Source organism: Theobroma cacao, chromosome 1, assembly GCF_053813885.1.
Source record: "Theobroma cacao isolate CCN51 chromosome 1, ASM5381388v1, whole genome shotgun sequence".
NCBI lineage: Eukaryota > Viridiplantae > Streptophyta > Magnoliopsida > Malvales > Malvaceae > Theobroma > Theobroma cacao.
This window is the reverse complement of record NC_142639.1, coordinates 35491130-35512500: the sequence shown is the minus strand read 5'-3', so window position 1 is coordinate 35512500 and position 21371 is coordinate 35491130. Positions and strand designations below refer to the sequence as shown.

General features: G+C 38.0%; 4 protein-coding genes across 6 annotated transcripts in view; 3 read left to right on the top strand and 1 right to left on the bottom strand.

Annotated features, from left to right (window-relative positions):
* Positions 1–1854, top strand: part of LOC18613405 (Exonuclease family protein) — a 3441-nt gene extending 1587 nt beyond the window's left edge. For 2 of the 3 annotated variants that reach the window (XM_007050619.3, XM_088803840.1), the window contains exons 4-7: positions 17–246; positions 332–538; positions 1064–1144; positions 1278–1854. In XM_007050619.3, coding sequence (XP_007050681.2) covers positions 17–246; positions 332–538; positions 1064–1144; positions 1278–1527 — 768 coding nt within the window. In that variant the 3' untranslated portion in view covers positions 1528–1854. The remainder of the gene's footprint in view (positions 1–16; positions 247–331; positions 539–1063; positions 1145–1277) is intronic. The other variant, XM_088803843.1, reaches the window with a different exon arrangement.
* Positions 1855–2545: 691 nt separating this feature from the next.
* REF4 (reduced epidermal fluorescence 4) lies at positions 2546–12419 on the top strand. The gene is made up of 12 exons (XM_007050618.3): positions 2546–3095; positions 4182–4292; positions 4533–4880; positions 5120–5439; positions 5542–5633; positions 5997–6357; positions 6888–7095; positions 8219–8333; positions 8481–8642; positions 9039–9699; positions 10254–10460; positions 10885–12419. The coding sequence occupies exons 1-12, from the start codon at positions 2815–2817 to the stop codon at positions 12003–12005; spliced, it is 3987 nt and encodes a 1328-aa protein (XP_007050680.3). The 5' UTR covers positions 2546–2814; the 3' UTR covers positions 12006–12419.
* Positions 12420–12593: 174 nt separating this feature from the next.
* On the top strand, positions 12594–17257 carry PAC (pale cress protein (PAC)). Its single transcript, XM_007050616.3, has 7 exons — positions 12594–12758; positions 12876–12943; positions 13472–13666; positions 14303–14389; positions 15294–15344; positions 16043–16222; positions 16718–17257. Exons 1-7 carry the CDS (start codon positions 12650–12652, stop codon positions 16949–16951), a joined length of 924 nt encoding a protein of 307 aa, XP_007050678.3. The 5' UTR covers positions 12594–12649; the 3' UTR covers positions 16952–17257.
* Positions 17258–17659: 402 nt separating this feature from the next.
* Positions 17660–21187, bottom strand: DBE1 (debranching enzyme 1). The gene is made up of 2 exons (XM_018123184.2): positions 21038–21187; positions 17660–20566 (listed from the first exon to the last, which is right to left on the bottom strand). Exon 2 carries the CDS (start codon positions 20467–20469, stop codon positions 17866–17868), a length of 2604 nt encoding a protein of 867 aa, XP_017978673.2. The 5' UTR covers positions 20470–20566; positions 21038–21187; the 3' UTR covers positions 17660–17865.
* Positions 21188–21371: the final 184 nt, after the last annotated feature.

Here is a 21371-nt window from a genome sequence, read left to right as displayed (position 1 = left end):
ATGTTGACTGTTGCAGGGAACAAAGATCATGCCTTGTATAGAATCTCATGTTATTTTGTCAGGTTCAATCATGGACGAAAGGCACAATGGTAAAGGTCATGGAGCCATTGCTATGGATTGTGAAATGGTTGGTGGTGGTAGTGATGGATCAATTGACCTTTGTGCTAGGGTATGTCTTGTTGATGAAGATGAGAATCTAATTTTCCACACATATGTTCAACCACAAATTCCAGTCAGTAATTATAGGTACCATGCTCCGTATTTTATTTTATTTTATTTAATAAGGTCATTTTAAAGGAATAGTTCCTTTATCTCCATATATATGTTTCAGATATGAAGTAACTGGGGTAACAGAAGACCATTTGAGAGATGCCATGCCACTTAACGAAGTGCAAGATAAAATATTGAAAATTCTGTACAACGGAGAGTCTGTTGGAAGGATTCGCCTAGATGGGGAAAAGGTTAGGCTTCTTGTGGGTCATGGGATACAGCATGATTTGGACTGCTTGAGAATGAAATATCCTGGCCAGCTGCTGAGGTATATTGAACTATTTCTATCGCTGTAAACACAGCAACCCATCTAAATTTCTTCTTGAGGAATCAGTTTGTTGAAGCTGCTGTCTGTAATTTTATTGGAACCCTATGTGATGTCATTTCTTGTGTTTCCTCACTCATTCGATGGTATAACTTAGTTCACTTCTAGATGAAACATATCCAAGATATAACTACTTTAAGCGTTAACAAAATTAACTCGTTCTGTTGTGTTTTGCATCTCATTTAATCCTATACTTTGTTTATTAATCACTTTTTAACTTTATCTAAGGACTTAATTGGCTTTGTAAGGAAAGGATGCATTGCATTGTCTAGTCAAACAGAGTGGAAAAATAAAGTGTCGAAGAATTGGGATGATTTTAGATTGTCCTGCTGTTTTCACTTTCTGATTTGACATGGACTTCTTTCAACAACCCCTCCCCCCTTCCTGCCCTTTTTCTTCATTTCTTTTATCTTATTAAAGATGTTGTGCAGAAATGTCCTCCTTTACATGGGCTTTTCTATTGTGCAGGGACACTGCAAAATACCGTCCGTTGATGAAAACAAATCTTCTTAGTCACTCACTGAAGCACCTTACCAAAACATATCTAGGGTAAGCTACTATTTCACGATCTATTACAGATTTTGGAGTTATTTCTTGCTCATTAAATTTGCTGCTGCTGCTCACTGTATCTTCTTTCTTGTTACACCCTTTTCCTCTAGCATCAACGTGCATTGTTTTACAGGTATGATATCCAGTCAGGCATTCACGATCCGTATGAAGATTGTATCTCTGTGATGAGACTGTACAAGAGAATGCGTGGCCAAGACCATCAGGTGGAAGGACTTGGAAATGAAAGAGCAAATAGCGGCTTCGATTCTATTAGATCCACAGAACTAGAGAAGCTGACTCCAGATGAGCTCTATGAGATCTCTATATCTGATTACAAGTGTTGGTGTCTAGACTTGAGCAAGGAATGCAGCCTTGGCAGCTGATTTTCCTTTTTTTTGTTTTTTTTCAACTGAACATTTAGTCTTGGCAGGGCATGTTAAGAAACGTCTGCCATTTGTGCTTTGTGTCCCCTAGTGTGGGCGTCATTTGGGCTTAAAACTTTTCGAATTTGACAGGAGAGCAGTAAAAAAAAGAGAGGATAGAGGAGAGAAGTGAAAACAAGCAAGTCACAATAGAAAGTCAACTTGTAACTGCTTGGATTGTATATATAACAAGAGAAATTGTGGGGACGGTTGATGTTTTACTAGATAATGTGATTGTAGGAAATATAATCATTGAGAATAGAACATTGCAACATTTGTAAAGGTCAATTGCTGCTAATCTTCTTAATTTTTTCTGATATTTACTATTTGAAGTGGAGTAAGTTTCAAAATCCAATATCATTATTGGATGCTGAGTTCATTATTTCTGTCATTATGACCTTTGCTGTTTTCCCTCTTAAGGATGTTGGGCAACAACCTTAGACTAATGGGTGTTTTTAAGCTTTACCCATACCATCTGGACTGTGGGAGTGAGTCAGGCGTTAGTTACCTATCTCGGCCCATCAATTATTAATGATGGACAAAAAAAATTCATTAAGAAGCTTAGTGCCAGGACTTGAATGGGAACAAACGGGCGAACGACACCACCGCCTCGTCACGTGTACAAACCTTTTGCTTTACTTCCTGGGTGAAAAAAAGACATATATGTTTGATTGGTTTTGTCCAATTTGTTAGTAAAACCTATGTTAGTACGCAATCCATAAGTAATTGACTTCTAAAATTAAATATCTTTGTAATGTTAAATCAAGTACTATTACAAGTGGTGTTACTATTTCCATTCCATCTCAAAATGATAAGTGCACATGTATGCAGAAAGAAGGAAGCTAAAAAATTTGTTTGATATGACAAGCATAATCAAATTTTGACCCAACTAGCTGATCAGGTAGATGACCCAAAGCAGAGGAAAAATTAAACAGCCCGCCCCCAAAATTGACCGAGCCCTTTATCCAGTCAAAAGCAAGCACAAATCCCTTCCACGTATTTCCCAAATCGATAAGAAACCCCATAGCAAAAGAATCTCCCTTCCCCTTGTTCACCCTTTAATATTTTCTTTCAATCAAGGCGTCCCCGTAAACAACCTTGGTCCCAAGGTTAACAGAAAAACAACAAAAAACAAAGGGTCCTCGACTTGACTCGACTCTCTGCTCGACCCAGTCCGCTGTAAATACTAGTGTTAATAAAACTCCATTGGACCGCCACCTTGCGGCGGCAGTTGCAGCGGCAGCTGGCATGGCGGTGTCCATACAGGCGGCGAGTCCGGTATGGGAGTCGGTGCTAGAGCAGACTAAGTCTGCTCAGGGCAAGAACAGTGACCCACTTCTCTGGGCGGTTCAGCTCAGTTCTAGCCTTAACTCCGCTGGGGTTTCTTTGCCTTCAATTGACCTGGCTCACCTCCTTGTCTCCCACATCTGCTGGGATAATCACGTGCCCATCACGTGGAAGTACCTAGAGAAGGCCATGACTGTCAAATTCGTCCCTCCTATTCTCGTCCTCGCCCTTCTCTCTACCAGGTCCGTTTTCCTTGTTTTGTTTTAATTTGTTTATATATATATATATTTATTTGTTTATTTATACAAAATAAATAGGGTTTGATGATATTTGTCACTGTGTTGTTTGATCTTGTTATGAGGATATTTTTGTTGTTTCATTCTTTTTTATTGGTGACTATGTTGCTTGGTTTTGGGTTTTTGAGCTTATTGGATTTTGAAGTTAATAGTATCATTTATTTTGTTTGCCTTTTATTTAAGTTTTTTAACACAATAATATACTGCAGTTCATGGGAATAAGGGATGCGGTAGATTTTGTTTACTTTTTGTCTGTAAGAATTAGCCCTGTATTTGGGTGTCACACCCTACCATGGCTGCCATTTATGATTTCATTTCAAATCTGAAAGCCAGCGTATGAGATGATTGTACATATAAACATATATGTATGTATGTATGCATGTATGTGTGTCTGTGTGTATCTGGTGTTCCTGCCGTGAGGAAGTGGGGGGAGGTGCTGAGTTGTGGCCAAGTTGAGTTGTTATGGTGAATATGTGTTCGTTGTTCAAAGCACCTATTCGGAAGAACTGTTTTTTTCATTCATTCTGTCCTTCTTTGTTTTATGGCTTTCAATCAATGTATAAAATATGATAAAGGCCAATGTTCTTAAGAATGTAAACTCATTATAATGTTTCCTCATCGAAGGTTAAATATAGTATTTGGTTTTGTTTTTCTTTCTTTTAAAGCCTATTGGTGTTCCCAAAGTTATTTTAATCTACTGCTCATTTGCTATTGAGTGAACAAAAGGTCGAGGATATTTGACAATCTGTTGTGTTTTGGTTGCTTATTTCTCTGGATTGTGGTTTTTTTTGCTATGTGTCACTGCTGCTTTTGAAAGAAATTTTCTGCCTCATTGGGGATTTTTTTTTAGATTGCAATCTTAAAATAGCTATATGTTGGGTTTCCTGGGCAAAACATTAATCTTTAAGTCCTCCACCAGCACATATTGTCCAACAATGGGTGGCCTGTGCAGTCATGATTTTGTGGAAGGTACCTATTTATGTGCCATTTGTTTTACTGAAACTGATAATTTACGTTTGGTGTCTATGACAGGGTTATTCCAAATCGTAAGTTTCATCCAGCAGCATATCGGCTTTACATGGAACTCCTTAGGAGGCATACCTTTTCACTTAAATGTCAAATCAATAAGCCAAATTATCAAAAGTAAGCTCCAAATTTAAACCCCCCCTCCTTTTTTGATGGTAAATAATATTAAATAAAACTATATAGCATGTGACAAAATAATGAAACCTAGATTTATGTCAGCTGTTATTCTATGAAAAATGGTTTGATCTGATTGTATAAACTCCTCTACCTTTGACAACTTATTGCTTCATATCATTTTAGGACAGTTAACTCTGCTACTGCATTAAGTATTAACGCAAGTTTCTGGTGAAATTACAGGACTATGAAATCAATAGATGATGTTCTTCATCTTTCCCAGATATTTGGCCTTCAAGTGTCTGAACCTGGTCTGCTTCTAGTTGAATTTGTTTTTTCAATTGTATGGCAACTGCTTGATGCATCACTAGATGATGAAGGGTTGCTGGAACTTACACCAGAAAAGAGATCAATATGGCCTACTATAACCCAAGACATGGAAATAGATACTCCTGATAACTTTAATGAGAAGAGAAATGAGCAGCTTGATGTAATGTATAAAGGAAATACTACAATGGCTATTGAGATTATTGGGGAGTTTCTGGAAAACAAAGTAACTTCGAGGATTCTTTTCTTGGCACGGAGAAACATGTAAGAACTCATATCTGTTATTAATTTTCCTTCTGTTCAGGCTCTGTGGTGCTAGTTATATCTTATGAATAAGAGGGAAATGGTAAAAAGAAGTGCAGTTCATGTGGTGTCTTGTCACTTTATGTAATGCGATAATTTGTGCAAGAATTTGATTTACTGAACTTCGGATGGGTTGCTTGTTATACTTTGAGTTATTGAGTAAGATGTGACTAACACATATATTCTGTTACTTTTCTTAGGCCATCACATTGGGGAGCTTTCATTCAGCAATTAAGCATTCTTGCAGCACAGTCAGTGGCATTGAGGAATTCAAAACATTTAACTCCAGATGCCCTTCTGCAGCTGACATCTGATACACGTAAAGTTCTGTCTCGGGAATGTAAAATAAAATCACAAGAAGAGTTTCATGCTATCATAGGCTCCGGGTGTCTTACATCTTCATCTGGTCAATGTTACGGGACTAGTTCTTCTGCACATTGGCTTCCTATTGATCTTTTTCTTGAGGATGCTATGGATGGATCACAGGTGGCTGCTACTGGTGCTGTTGAAAGGCTTACTGGTACTTGTTAATAGTTATCTTCGGATGCTTGATTTATTGCTCTATTTAAAGCAGAAAGACTATTTCTTTTATCATGTTAGTAAGGCAGAGTTAATCTTGCAGGTTTAGTAAAGGCTTTACAGGCAGTCAATGGTACAACATGGCATGATACGTTTCTAGGTCTATGGATTGCAGCTTTAAGGCTTGTTCAAAGGGTAAGAATTTGTACAAACTTGATTGAACTCTTGTTAACCTACAACCATCATCTGGTCTTGTACTCTTGTCAATTTGTGAGGGAATTTAACATGATTTGTTGTGACAACCAGTTTGTAATATAGCAATTCTCTGGAAATACTGGAATATTAATATACCACTCTCTATTTTATTTAAAACTAGAAGAAAATGATATTGAGAAAAAATTAGTTCATCATCGGTGCGGTAGGTTTGTCAAAGGCTCAGTTCTGTTCCAGAGAAGCACATACATTATGATCTAGAACACATTATATTCCGGTATTTTTTTCCCACTATTTCATTTATTTAATCTGATCTGCCTTTTCTCTATTTTTTTTGTTTCATAGGAAAGGGACATTAGTGAGGGTCCTGTACCTCGCCTAGACACCTGCTTGTGCATGTTATTGTCTATTACGCCACTTGTGGTGGCTAATATTGTTGAGGAAGAGGAAAGTGAATTGATTGATGAAAGTGATTGCAGCCCAACCAATCAAACAAAAGAGAAACAAGCCCCAGGAAGATGTCGGAAGGATTTAATTTCCAGCTTACAAATGCTGAGTGATTATGAGGCTTTGTTGACTCCACCTCAATCGGTTCGTTCAGTAGCCAATCAGGCTGCTGCCAAGGCAATCATGTTTATTTCTGGTCTTACAGTTGGTAATGGATACTATGAGTGCATGAGCATTAATGACATGCCCATGAACTGCTGTAAGCACTAATATCCTTGATCTTTGATATATGAAGGTTACCAATCTATTAAGGCAGTTTTGAGATGTGTTCTTTGCATAAATCAAGTTTACTGCAGACTCTTACTGAGCAGTTCAAGAGCAACAGTGCTAGCTAATTCTTTATTATTTCAAAATTTCATGAAGTTCCCCTCAAGAATATGCCCTCGTATAAAATTCAGTCATGCAATTAATATAGGGGGATTTGATTATTTGATCTGGTTGTTTTGTCGACTGGGTTACTTTGGTTGATCATAATTCAAGAGGATTATCTTGAACCTCTTTCTCTGTCTCTCTTGATATTAGGTTTCTTTTATGAAAATTTTGTTGATTTTTTTCACTTATTCATGTATAATAGATTTTATTTGTTCTGTTTTCTAATTGTGTTCTGTCTGTTCATAGCTATTTCTTTCATTAAATTTTGGTTATTCTAGCTAATGCATTTTCCAACTTTTTCATGTTGTGGAATGTTTTCAATTTGGTTTCTTTTATAATATTATGTATTCATTGCAGCTGGAAACATGCGGCATCTGATTGTTGAGGCTTGTATTGCTAGAAATCTATTGGACACATCAGCATATATCTGGCCTGGCTATGTAAATGCACGTGCCAATATACCCTGTAGTGTTCCTAGTCAAGTGCCTGGTTGGTCATCTCTGATGAAAGGATCCCCTTTAACGCCAACGTTAATAAATGCTTTGATTGCAACTCCAGCTTCTAGGTATGCAGCAGCATATTTTTCCTTTGGATAAATTTTGTTTTTGCCTTTGCTTTACTAAAGGGGTAGTGTAAGGTGGTTTGGTTGCTTAGTTGGTACCCTTTTTCTTTTATTGTCCCAAAGACTAAGATGGGGCTGTTGACCAAAACATCAAACTCTGAACCCTGATACTATCCATGTAAGAGAGTTATCATCACCTTTTTTGCTCCAGTCATAGGGACAATAAAATTCATGGAATAGATCCATCCATTAATCTTTTATTATGTTCTGGTATCTGAAAGGAGAAGGCATGATTTTTATGAGATTTTTCATATTTGCTGTTCCTCGGCCATTAAGTTTTATAAGTTTCTTATAACACTATTTGGATTTTAGCAGAATGCCTTTCAGCAACACTGGATTCGTTATGTATTTGCTTGCCCTTTTGGTGTTCACAAATGATTATTCTGTTTGTTCATTTGTATGAGTTTGAATGATCTGTGATCCTGGTATTTAATGTTATTATAGTTAAAGATCTAATTTGGGAGCTTATGGATTGGATGGAAGAAGTATGTTGACAAGTCAATTATATCTTAACACCCTAGGGTTACTATATACAGCTCAGCAGTTGGTTGTATGGAATTTGGTTTAATATTTGCTGATTTAATATTATTTCCTGTTATTGCCCACATTTAGTATGGTTTTCATTTTGCTCCTAGGTGTTTGCTTGATGAGGCTACATTTGAAGTTTATTAGTTGTAAGGTGGCTTAGGCATAGTGTCTTTCAACTTCGAAGAATCATCTTTTTTTTTTTTTTTTTAATTTCCCTATGATTATTTTCTTTATCATACTTTAAGTTCCTACGCATGATCTGCTTAAACAAATATGCGCATACAGAAATTAGAATTATATGTCTCTGTGCCACAGATTCTGGGTGTTTTTCTCATTATTCTGTGTTGTGTCTGTATGTTGGGGTGAGGATTGCAAGTGTGTTGACTGATTAATTGTAGTATCCAAGTAATCTGCTGGATATGACCTGGTCTTCAGTTACAGCCTTCTTTTTCCTGAAGCCAGGTATATGAGATGCTCTTTTTTGTAAATTTACCCAGTGCTAAAGCAACTGAATTTAAGCTCATGGATTTGATGGAAGCTTAGCAGAGATCGAGAAAATCTATGAGATTGCAACCAAAGGTTCCGATGAGGAGAAGATATCTGCTGCTAGCATTCTTTGTGGGGCATCTCTAGTTCGTGGTTGGAATATACAGGTAATTTGACAGAAGTTCACTTCCCACAAGGTGCTTTACAGTCACATAGTCTGTCACTATCATTCTTAAGTGCTTCAGAAGTTTGTTTATCCTTTTTTGTCTATTCATACGAATTTTTTATTTTATTTTGTTCTCCTTTGTTTGCAGGAACACAACATTCTCTTCATTACAAGTTTGCTGTCACCACCAGTTCCTGCCGATTATTCTGGGAGTGATAGCCATTTGATCAATTATGCTCCATTGTTGAATGTTCTTCTTGTTGGAATATCATCCGTAGACTGCGTCCAGATCTTCTCTTTACATGGCATGGTAGGTTTTATTTTTCATGATCCATGTTTTCTGCTGGCTTATATGTGAATATTTATGTGTGTCATACAAACCGAAGAAAGGTCAATGGAGCTAGTTTTTAAAAAAGTTTGCTGAAAAGATCGTCTCCTATATTGCAAATAAATGATATATAGGTTTTCCCCAATTGTATAGAACTGAGGGCAGTCCCTTTCTTAATGTCTTTGTAATTTTGGACCATTAAAAAATTTAGTCAGCTGTTCCGTTCTGCATTGACAGAGACTATATGTTGCATGAATAATGAGGCATGCCTAGTGGCAAACGTTCACATAAGAAAAGAGAGGATAGCAAAGGGTGGTCTGTTGGAAGGAGAAAATCCTATGTGCTCTACACCCTGATGTTCTTTGATTTTCTTGTCAGGTTCCTCTACTTGCTGGTACATTGATGCCGCTTTGTGAGGTTTTCGGGTCAACTGCTCCCACTGTTTCATGGACTCTTCCCACAGGGGAAGAGCTGACTAGTCATGCGGTGTTCACCAATGCATTTACTCTTCTACTGAGATTATGGAGGTTTGATCACCCACCTCTTGAACGTGTGATGGGAGATGCAACACCAGTGGGTTCCCAACTAAGTCCTGATTATCTGTTGCTGGTTCGAAACTCTAAATTATTAGCTTTTGGAAAATCACCAAAGGATCGTTTGAAAATTAAAAGACTGTCAAAAAATTTAAATTTCTCTTTGGATATCATATTTATGGATTCCTTTCCCAAGTTAAAATGCTGGTACCGGCAGCATCAAGAATGTATTGCTTCCACCCTGTCAGGACTTGTGCAAGGGACCACTGTTCATCAGATTGTTGATGCACTTCTCAATATGATGTTCAGGAAGATAAGCAGGGGTGGTCAGTCTTTCACTTCTACAACTTCTGGAAGTAGTAGTTCTTCTGCATCTGGAGCCGAGGATGCTCATACAAGACTAAAAGTGCCTGCATGGGATATCCTGGAAGGAACTCCCTATGTGCTTGATGCTGCTCTGACTGCCTGTGCCCATGGAAGACTCTCACCCCGTGAACTGGCTACAGGTTTATCCTTTTTCTTTCTCTTGTTTAAAAGCAGGCATATACATGGAACATATATTGGTAGGATATGAAGAGCTTATTGAGGGAGAGAGTTATAGATCTTATTGTCAAGTTAAAGTGGGGTCAATCTCATAACATGAATACTGGGGCTGACATTTTAGGCATAATTTTTTAATATGACTTTTAGATGCTTCTTCTTGATCTATTGGGGCTACTTGATGGTATTTTGCAGAAGTTTAATTTCAGTGCGTACTATTGTTTCCAAAACATGATATTACATTTAGGCTGACAATCTATGTTAATTTCTGAAAACTAAGTAATGTGAATGCAATATAGTGCATAGTTGTTGCAAACTGTTTACCTTGCGTAATCTAAACAATCACACATAGGATTTATGGAAATAGTCTTTATAAGTTGCTGAAAGGTATCCTGTATCTTTCATAAACACAACTAGTGATGTTTCTGCACTAACCAATTTACTAAGAAAATGGCATATCCTGTTCTTCCAGATATCTATGTTTCCTTGCAACATAATTTTTTTGCCTGCAATATCTCAGGACTCAAAGATCTTGCTGATTTCCTTCCGGCAACCCTGGGGACCATTGTCAGCTACTTTTCTGCTGAAGTAACACGAGGTATATGGAAGCCAGCTTTTATGAATGGAACAGATTGGCCAAGTCCTGCAGCAAATTTATCCATGGTTGAGCAGCATATCAAAAAAATTTTAGCTGCCACTGGTGTTGATGTCCCTAGCCTTGCCGTAGGTATTACTTTGTACCATTATATTTGTTCCTTGCCCTAGTATTAGTTTCTGGAGAAATGATAATTTTTTATTGACCTGCATCTCCGGAAGTGGTTTTTGAGCAAAAGTTGCATCAGTTGTACTGGCCACTGTACAGCTTTTCTGTATCTTTAAATGTAATTAAGAAGAAAATAGGAAGGAAAGGATTGGAAGTTCTTTGTGTGTTAATGTTTTTCCTCTCTGAATGGCAACAAGAATTGAAGGTGAATCTAATAAAATTAGGATCGTGTACTTTAGACACAGATCCGCAACCAGTGGTTTAGCGGGATCCTTGCAATTTTAAAAATGTTGGAAAAATGAATTCTACTCCAAGTTTATGTAGGGAATGATATCATTTGACAGATCTGTCAGCTAATTCTGTTGCAATCTTTTATTTTTGCTTGCAGGTGGGAGCTCTCCAACTACGCTTCCTTTGCCCTTGGCTGCCCTTGTTAGCCTCACAATAACCTATAAACTTGATAAAGGCTCTGAACGCTTCCTTATATTGATTGGCCCAGCGTTGAATTCCCTAGCTGAAGGTTGTCCCTGGCCATGCATGCCCATCATAGCCTCACTATGGGCTCAGAAGGTTAAGCGTTGGAATGATTTCCTTGTGTTCTCTGCTTCTCGTACTGTCTTCCACCACAGTAGCGATGCTGTAGTTCAGCTTCTTAGGAGTTGCTTCACATCTACTCTCGGATTAAGCCCTTCTATCATTTACAGCAATGGTGGAGTGGGTGCACTCCTTGGCCATGGATTTGGCTCTCACTTCTCTGGGGGAATGTCTCCAGTGGCCCCAGGGATTCTATACTTACGAGTGCATCGATCAGTCAGAGATATCATGTTTATGACAGAAGAAATTGTGTCTCTTTTGATGTCTTCTGTAAGAGAGATTGCCAGTAGTGGGTTATCCCAGGAGAAATCAGAGAAATTGAAAAAGACAAAGTTTGGACTGAGATACGGGCAAGTTTCTCTTGGTGCAGCAATGACACGCGTCAAACTTGCTGCATCACTTGGGGCTTCATTGGTCTGGCTATCAGGTGGATTAAGCTTGGTCCAATCTTTGATCAAAGAAACATTACCTTCTTGGTTTATATCAGCCCATGCACCGGAAAAGGATGGCGGGGAACCTGGAGGTGTAGTTGCTATGCTGGGGGGTTATGCACTTGCATACTTTGCGGTGCTTTGCGGGACCTTTGCGTGGGGTGTGGACTCGGCCTCACCAGCGTCGAAACGGCGACCAAAGGTTCTTGGGGCACACTTGGAATTTCTTGCGAGTGCATTAGATGGGAAAATATCGCTGGGATGTGATTCTGCCACTTGGCGTGCATATGTAACGGGGTTTGTGAGCTTGATGGTCGCTTGCACACAGAAGTGGGTTTTGGACGTCGATGTCTATGTTTTGAAAAGGCTGAGCAACGGATTGAGGCAGTGGAATGAGGAAGAACTGGCTATGGCGTTGTTGGGACTTGGTGGTGTGGGAGCCATGAGCGCAGCTGCCGAATTGATTATTGAAATCGGAGTTTAAATTTTTGTCAGAAGCCCTTAGACAAAACTCCCATCCGATGAATTGATGTTGCTTTCCTGTAAAGATCATAGCATATACGAGAGTTCTAACAGGGAACTGAACAAAACCGAATCTAATTACACTCTGGTAAATATGGTTCAAAACATCTTTCTTCTTTTTTGGTTGCGATGTAGTCCTTTTCATTGACTCCACTATTTGAATGGTTGCAAAGCTATTGGATTGGACAGAGACACTGCCAACGCTGAAATAGCCAGCCTTCTATCAAGTAGTTAGCCCGTTGGCCGGGTTGGAAATGTTTCTACCCAGCTCTTTCCCTCTGTTTTTTGTTTTATGTACTCTTTTTTTATTTCAAAGTAGATGTTCGCTTTTATTTTATACATAAGTAATAAAATTAATTTTGATCATTATTTGTAATCATAAGTTTTGAAAAGTAATAATGAAATTAATTTGACAAGTAAATCCCAATGGTCGGAGAAGCGGCAAAAAGAAAAGAAGAAAATCGGAAATTACTACTCCCGCTGGGCGCCAATGCAAAATTGAACAAGTAGAGGGGTGAAAATGTAGTAAACTCCACAACACACAAACAATCGTCTATAACCAACGGAAATATCCCAACTGGGAAGTTCTCTCTCTCTCTCGCAAAAATGGAGGCAAAGTTGCTCCCGCTAACAGGCGCACCTCCCTTACAATCCTTTCTTTCACCCACTAACGTGCGCATCTCCCGTTTAAAAACCACTTACCCATCTGGAGCAGGTTAGTTCCCATAAACTCACTGTTTTACTCTCAAAGAACGAACCAATCAAGCTTTTTATTTGCTCAAAATTCGTTCTTTTTTTCTTTGTGGGGTTTTGAACAACGTATAATTTACAGTTTTGAGGAGGAGCATGAACAAAGAAGAGCAACTTCTGGAAGGGATGCCAAAGGAGTATTACGATGATGTATGTTACTCTTTTTGCTTAACCGGTTTTTCCCTCTTTTTTTTTTTTCCTATTTTTTATTCTATATAATTTTTGGGTGCTTTACTCTCTGGTTAATATAGGTAAATGGGTTTTCAAGTTTTGCGATATCTGGCTCACTTCTAAATTAGCTATTACTTGTCTGAAAAAAAAACAAAAGAGGCTATTACTACTCACCAAATTGTGATTACTTATTCAGGTTTTTGCATGTTTATGTATACCCACATGTGTTCTAGAAAGAGTTTGGGATATGGTACTATTTGCAGATAATTTTACCTTTTGACTTGTGAATTGTAGCTTGAAAATTGATTCATTGATTACATGTATGTGTATCTAAAATTTAAAAGAGTTGTTCTTTTATGAAACCAATGTGTAAATTTTTCAGGATAGTGGCATACATGGGTTTTCATTGGATAAGTTTGTGAATTCTGTTGATCTTTGATCACTGCTGTTGGCCTGAATTGTTTGTAATGACTACTCAGAAACTGGCTTTGATAATATCTTGGTTAGGAATGGCAAGCCAGACAATGGGAAAAGACAAAGGAGTTACATAGAAGACGTCAAGAAGAAGAGGAAGAAGAGGAACGAAAGATTGAAGAGTATCGTGAAATTGGCACGCGTTTGATGGGGTACCCAGAAGAAGATGTCAGAAAAGCAAGAAAATTAGTTTCAAGCTTCATTAGGGCTGAACAAGAGGTGGAAGAGGTAGTGTTTGTGTGTGTGTGTTTCTAGAGCCAAAAGCCAGTTCATTACAACAGGTTAATTTTGTCTCAGAATAAGGTTTTAAAATAATGAAAGTGTTCTAATCGAATTTCTTTTCCTCTGGTAAAGTGTCTAACAACGATAAGAATAATACAGTCATGTTGGACTTACTTTTTGCATCATTGTTAAAAGTCCAGCTGTGGTGACGGAGGTTTAACAGCAGTTGGCAAATCTCTAGTGACATGTTCTTCTTATTAGTTCAGAAGTAAATCTGAGATTTTTTGGCATAAATAAGGTTGTCACATGATTTCTCACACCCAAACTGGGACAAAATCCCTGCTTGGAGATAGGAACTTTATCTATCAATGGCTTGGGAACTTCTTCGTTTGATGCATGCATAAAAATTTGAAAATGCTCATTTTACCATCTTTGTCTTCCAAGAAATTGAAGTAAAACTTTGGAAACTCTTAGAATAACCTAATATTTGACCAGATTATAAACACCAGGGCACAGAATTCCCAAAATTATCTTTCTTCTGCTGAACATAATATTGCTTAATAAAGAAACTGCATATTTTATTCACTTCACTTTGTTTGATGATCATACTTGTACCCATTGATTAACGTTACTCTAATGCAGAAAATTGAGGAGGCTGCAGAGAGAGGTGAACTCACTGAACTTGTGCTAATGGTCATATGGAATCGTCTTGATCTTGCTCGGCGTGATGTAAGTGGGTTTTTAGAACCTTACCATTTTGGCAGCCCTTGACTTTGCCTATTTCTTTTCCAGCCTTTATTTTCAGAGGTTTTATATGTCTGTGCAAAAATTTGCCACAGCTCATTAAAAATTAAAGCAATTGTGATTCCTATTCAAACTCTTTGAGAATTTGATGTATAACTTGGTAAATTTGGGAGTTTCTGGAATCAAAATAACAGCCCTGGAAAATCATCTTGGGGAATGGAAAAACACAACTATGGTAACAGTTATCAGATCCTTCAATCAATGATGTTAGCCCTTATTATACCAAGCATGGCATACTTGTTGATTAGGTACTTGGAAATTAAACCCAAACTTTATTGCGCAAGAATAGATGCTTTTTTCCTCTCAAAAAGAGACATGTTATGCGTGGGGGGAAATGATAATTATTGATCTTATGTTACTCTGGCTTAACAACCTGTGTTGGTCACATCGCCTACACCTTGAGCAGTGATGGTTGTTTGGTTACAAATTTGTAATATAATATAAAATGGAAACATTATGCAAAAATTGATCATACCTATCCCAGGCATGAGTAAAAGCACGATGCCTGTGCTCAAGTTTGAGCAGTTTAGCATTAGACCTGGACTATTGCCATTTTATGTGTGCACAAGTGTACTTATTCCATGATGCAGACTTTTCTAGCAAACATCCTTATGGACTGTATCTATATTTTTATTTCAATTTAATTTCTGGCAATTCCTACAATAGGTGAATCAGCTTTGTCCATGTTGTCTACTTGTGTTTACCATAACAGTGCCTGATAAGAAAGGGGTTTAAAAAATAAATTCTCTGCATGAAGTGTTCATGTAATCCATGTAGACATTCAGTTCTGTCTCTAGTGTATAAATTTAATAATTATAAATTTTTCCAGGATGAAAAGGATGCCATTAGGAGTCTTGATCTTCTTTACAGAAGAGTTGAGGTATGCACTGCACTAATTATTTTGATTACAGATCAGAATTTGAATTCTGTTTAGAGGGTGTTCCTGATGTTGATATACTTGCAATTCCCATTCTGAAAATGATCCTACATATATTAATTATTTGATTGTAAACTTAACTTGTACCATTCCACACTGGTTTGATGTTCAGTACTTACAATCTTGAATCTCTATATCATTTTCTGATTAATGTCTCTGACTGTTAGTGATCAAATTCAGAAATACCAAAAGCTTCCGGATGCATCAATTATTCTTCTCTACATTAACCTTTTACCTCCAACCCTGTTTCTACCTTGTAATATCTACCACCACCTTGAAAAATCATTTTATTTTATGGATATGGTTGATTTTGGGTTTGCTTTATCTAGTTCAAATTATATCAGTAAGAGAAAGGGAACACCATTATAATTAGCCATTATCCATTATAAATACAGGAAATTAGTTTTGGGGAATGAGCCTAATATGAGGTTACCCAGAAGGTACAGAAAATGCTAAAAGCTGTCAAAATTTTCTGAATTGTCTACTTTGCTGGAGTATTTGGATTCAGCACATTTCATGCAATAAGGAATATTTTGTTTCTTACACCTCCATTGTGTTTATCCAAATTCTCGCTGCAGTTCAACTATTACTACAAAACAATTTAAAAAAAAAAAATTATCTAAGTTTACCTTTATGTTTAGACTGAGATATTGAAACGGGAGGCTACTCCTGCCATGAGACTGCTCAATGATCTCTTGAATATGCATGATGGGTTTAATGATGAAGGATGGCTGAAGGAATGCAAAAAACGCATGGTTGATACTTTTCCGCGTGAGGATCCCTTTAGCATCCTTGTACCAGCTGGGTTTGACATTGATAAGGTATGCTGCGATTGGAAATGCATTTGATTTTTTTTTTTCTTTGAGTTATGAACCTCCACATGTACATATGATCCCTGTGACAGTTGCAATCATATTCCATGAATGAATCTAGCATCTAATGTTTGAGCTGCTTCTCTTTATGCTGATTGTATGGCTATCTATTAGGTTTTAGCCACTGTACTTATACAGCCTGGTGTTCTATCCTTCTTTGTGAGACCAAGGTAGAAAAAAGCAGCATTGAGGCATAACGTCCTTGTTGCCTGTGGTTTTAGGAACTCAGAAACTTGCTCACCTGGGAAAGGGATATACTTCTGAAGTATCAAAGATACTAGATATACAAATAATATAAATATAATAGGTTTATTAAATAGGCATCATCAATTTTTTCTAAATGTACAATGACATTTTTAATTATCTATTAGGTTACAAGCTTATAAATGTTATATTGAAACATGCACCTCCAAATTAACGCTTTATGCCTGACTTTTCTATCAGCATCATGGGCCATTGTCCCTGCCACTTGAAGCAGATGATGTTCTTCTGAGAGTAGATTTTGTAAGAGAGGTGGATGCTTTGCTACAAGAGGTTCGATCTGAACAAAATGAAGCACAAAGCATTGAAGGGCTCGATCCAGAGTCAGTTGCAGTAAGATTGAAGGAACAGGAGAAGAAACAAACCATACACCAAGTTGAAACTCTGCTAGACTTGGCCATTAATTTGAAGTGGTAGCCTTAGTTTTTCCTTTTTTGGGGCCTGATTTTTGGGGGTTCAGGAGAAAAACAGGCATCCAGTTCTGGTCAGTTTCTGCATATTTGGCAGATTTTGGTTTGGAAGATCCAATGAAACTTGTACTGGTAGCCAGATATAGCATTTGTACTTTCAGAAGTATATCGTACGTAGGGTACAGAGAATTAATAGATGGGAGTATGTATGTATTTTGAATGCAATTTTGTACCGTGCGGGGGCCTGCCTTCAATTGGATTGCTTTCCGCCTTCGCCACTATGTGCAATGAAGGTGGAAACATTGAATTACAAGCTTTATGTTTAGAAGTTTAGGCTGGGCATGTTTCAATTATCATGAATATTCAAAACATTGGTAAACATGTGAAACATCATACGTAGCCCATTGCTGGTTTTACAAGCGTAAGGTCTTGCTGCCGGCAATGGCCATATTTGAATTTTCAAGTGTCTCGTCCTCCTTTCATTCACCAAATTCACGTTCCCTCCCAGCAATACAGGAGTTTCGTGCTCTGAAACTTACTAGGAGCTACAGAAATTACAATCTCTTGTTTTCTCATTGAAGGCCTGGGTTGGAAGCTGGAACTCTCTCTGACATAAACCCAACAATTTCAAGTAATCAAAATCACCCAAACCTGAGTGCAGTTGCCCAATTTATGTAGCTGAAGTTTACATTTTTCATAAGAACATTAAGAGAAATACTTAGAATGTTTTAATTTATTGAAGAAACTGATGGATATACAAGTTGCTTACCTTGAAAACGTCCTTGTTTTGCATACTTCAATCTGCTATTATACAATTACTCTACACATGTAAAAGATAAGAAAAAAAGAAGGCTGTTCCTCTATGCTTTACCCATCTACGAAGTTTTCAATGAAGAAAATGGAGGGGAAAAGGGGAATCTATCAACTACCATCAGCGCGGGCTTCAAACAGAGTGCAGCTGAGAGACTTCATTTCATAAGCAAATAATCCCATCATTTGCTCAAGAACAGCCTTACCATCAGCTGAGAAAAAGCCTGGGTATGGTAAAGCTGTGTCTACTAATCGACGCCATGCCAGCCCTTCAGGAGTGGGGGGTAGAATTATGATTTCCGCTTTGTCAGCCGCATTAATGGCAATCAACAGATCACCTTTTAGTCGAGAAGCTTCAGAGCTCAACTGGTTCTCTTCTTTGTCAGCCTTCAATGTCATAGCCAGGAATTTGCAGGAGGGGTCTTCCCATCCAGGTGGAGACTGATCGCTTCCATACCATTCAATATTTTCTTCTTTCAAAAAACTCCTTTTCTGAAGAAGGTCACTTCGCCTCATTCTGAGCGAACTCAAAAATGAGATAAACTGCGTTGTTTGAATACCAAAACCTGTTGTCATTGCATTCCAATCTAAAAGTTTTCTGCTACCATATGACAGGGAACCACCAGAAGATTGGCCACATTCATCGCCCATGTTAAGAACAGGAACGCCCAGTGAAATAAACAAAATAAAGAGAAAATTACGGATTTGTTTGAGTCTTCTTTCAAGTACAGCAGTTTTATTTGTTGGTCCTTCTACCCCACAATTCCAACTTAATTCTGAAGCTATTTCAGCTTTACTAAAGCTGACCAAATCCACAAGAGGAAGTCCAAAATTCTTAGCAATATAATTGAAAGAAAAAGCTGGGCCTCGACCATCTGAGAATATGTCCCCACTCCCACAAAGCCGTGTAGCAAGACTACTCAAAGCACCCTCACCCCTCAAAAAGTTCCTTATATCAGTACAAAACTTTGTATTCATTTCTGCCCATTTCTTCCAATGAGGAAAACGAATTTCCTTTGGCATCATGTCATGTGGATACCAGCAATCTGCAATGATTTTGGTCTTGGAGAGCAGTGGATCAAAAGCTATTGCTTCAATCAAGGGAGGGCGAGATAAATGTTCACCATAAAACCCTCTCAAAAGACACGAAGCATTGATGAAACAAAAACCATCAATGTGAAATTCAGTCACCCAATGCCGAAGACTATCTAAAATCATCCGTTGAACAACAGGATAGTTACAATTCAAAGCATTTCTTCGTTCTAAATCTTGAACCCTATTCCTGTAATAATAGGATAAATCATCAAGTCCTTGCAGGGCTCCACCCTCAGCAGTATGGGTAAATACCACTTCCAGCAAGACCTCCATCCCACTGGCATGCAAGTTCTTAACCATCTCCTTAATTGAGTTAATAGCAGATACAGAACCATTAGAAGGCCCATACAGGTTTGTTGGTGAAAAGAAATGACATGGAAAATATGGTCCTTTTTGCTCATCAAATGTAAATATTGGCTCTAATAAGACAGCATTGACGCCAAGATCTTTTAAATGCTGTACCTTCTCAGTTACACCAGCGAAAGTCCCCACCACATCAGCAGGTAGCTTGCTTGACTTGTCTTCAGTAAAATGTAGAATGTTCAACCGATATACTACTAATTTTTCCATAGGTAAGTTTGGACAAACATCACCGCTCCAGTCAAAAGCAGGCTCCTTGCATAGTCGCCCAAGATGTTTCAGGAGCAAACCAGACTCATGATGATTAGGAATGGAACTCCCAATGATCCTAGCATAAGGATCCAAAAGAACACGCTCTGCATTAAATGCATCAGTGTCCCCCTTGCACCGATAACCATACCTCACAAAAGTCCAAGAACCTTCTATCGAAGCATGCCAAATATCACCAGTTCGATTAACAAAAGGATCAAGATCAAGCTCTAAAGCAGGTTTTTCTGATGCAGTATCATCATACAAGCACAGGACCAAACTTTCTGCATTTCTTGAATAAACTGCAAAGTTCATGGAACCATCAGTTGAAAAGGAAAGGCCCAATGGAGCTGGATACCCTTGATTAAAACCAATTGGTACACAAAAATTAGTCTTCCTATGAGTTCTGATTTCCGAGCCACTTGAATTTGCACCTGATGGGGCTTTCAGCAAGAATGAGAAGTAGAATGGGGCTTCTTTAGCTTCAAATTCCAACTCAAGTGCCAACTCACTGGAAGACTTTGCTATAAATGGGGTTTCAATGATCCTGTTTTTGATATCATGATCGGATCTGTGTACGCCCCCACTTAGCACCAGCTGACTTTCATCACCGGACAATTGCAGGGATGAAACTTCAATATCTACTACATGGTTGACACTTCTCTTTCTAACAAAAACTTTGACCTGACCACCAATTTCTGTCCTAAACAGATAAGTTGATAGCTTCTTAAGTTCATCAACTTGGGTACTTGTAAACATTTGTTCAGTTTGCTCAACAGAAACTCGTGATGCAGCAAAGCATCTCAAATCAAGATTCCAATACCGAGACTGCATGACATTTTGTGCAACTTCTCCAGAGAAAAGCTTTCTTCGTACATCTATTCTCTGAAGGCTCTGTCCCATTTTGCTTTTACAAAGATAACGGGTGACAAACGATAATTTAGACAATTCAGTGGCTCCACTGTTCAGGCAATGGGGCCCTATTGCAAGGGATGGAGGAAGAGTTGCCATATATACTTGCAGAAGAAAATGATTTTGAATCAGGGAGCAGAATAGAATCCTCTCTGGAAAGGGGGATAATTTTCCTTACTGAATTTGAGATGGCTTTCTGTTTGAAATTAGGAAAGAGTTAGTTCACTGGATCAAGGAACCTAAAACAGCATAACTCTTATCAACTGGTTTTTGATACCGAGGCCAGCTTTTCCCATACTGGGATCATTTTAAAACATCCAGACCCAGAAAGCAATAAAATCCATGTTAACATGTGCAATAGTAGCATCAAGCACCCACACTGAACGAGCAATCGGATAAATACATAGCGTGAACATAGAGAATGCAGAAAAATGAAACAGAAAAAACAAAACCAAGTAAACCCCTGAAAAATTGCACCATAAGAAAGGATGGGAAGTTTGGAATATAAGAACTTGATAAGAATTGAGCTATACCCAGTTGATAAAGAAGCATATGGTGGCAGTAACGAACCCAGATTAAAGCAGAGATTTCTTATTTTTATTTTTTAAAAAAAAGTACTAGTAGTAGCAGCAGCAGCAGCATAAACGAAAATGAAAACACAACTTACAGCATTGGATTCTATCAGCGCGAGAAGCTGAATTTGATTACTGAAAAGCCAGAAAAATGACGAGTTGAAGAGAGAGAGCCCAAATGAAAAAGAGTTGCCAGCAGTATTAGAAGTGGAGTGCAATCAGTGTAGATTTGTCGTTGCTTGGAATTTATAGCTTTCCCCAGGACCGCACAGCACATTCATCTAATGATTTAACCTTGTTTTTTCTTAAAGCGCAGTTTTGACTAAAACGCTGCGTTTCACTAGAGAGATCACCCTTCACCTTCCCCCTTTTATGATTATAGAGAAGTAACGCTGGCCCACAAGATTTATTGAAGTTATAAAACAGTAT

Excerpts from the sequence above, each read along its gene's own strand:
- DBE1 (XM_018123184.2), bottom strand. The coding sequence starts at position 20,469 with ATGGCAACTCTTCCTCCATCCCTTGCAATAGGGCCCCATTGCCTGAAC.
- PAC (XM_007050616.3), top strand. The coding sequence starts at position 12,650 with ATGGAGGCAAAGTTGCTCCCGCTAACAGGCGCACCTCCCTTACAATCC. Across the intron at positions 12,944-13,471 it reads CAAAGGAGTATTACGATGAT|GAATGGCAAGCCAGACAATG; the intron begins GTATGTTACTCT and ends TATCTTGGTTAG. Across the intron at positions 16,223-16,717 it reads CTGGGTTTGACATTGATAAG|CATCATGGGCCATTGTCCCT; the intron begins GTATGCTGCGAT and ends CTTTTCTATCAG.
- REF4 (XM_007050618.3), top strand. The coding sequence starts at position 2,815 with ATGGCGGTGTCCATACAGGCGGCGAGTCCGGTATGGGAGTCGGTGCTA. Across the intron at positions 4,293-4,532 it reads AATAAGCCAAATTATCAAAA|GACTATGAAATCAATAGATG; the intron begins GTAAGCTCCAAA and ends GTGAAATTACAG. Across the intron at positions 8,334-8,480 it reads TTCGTGGTTGGAATATACAG|GAACACAACATTCTCTTCAT; the intron begins GTAATTTGACAG and ends CTTTGTTTGCAG.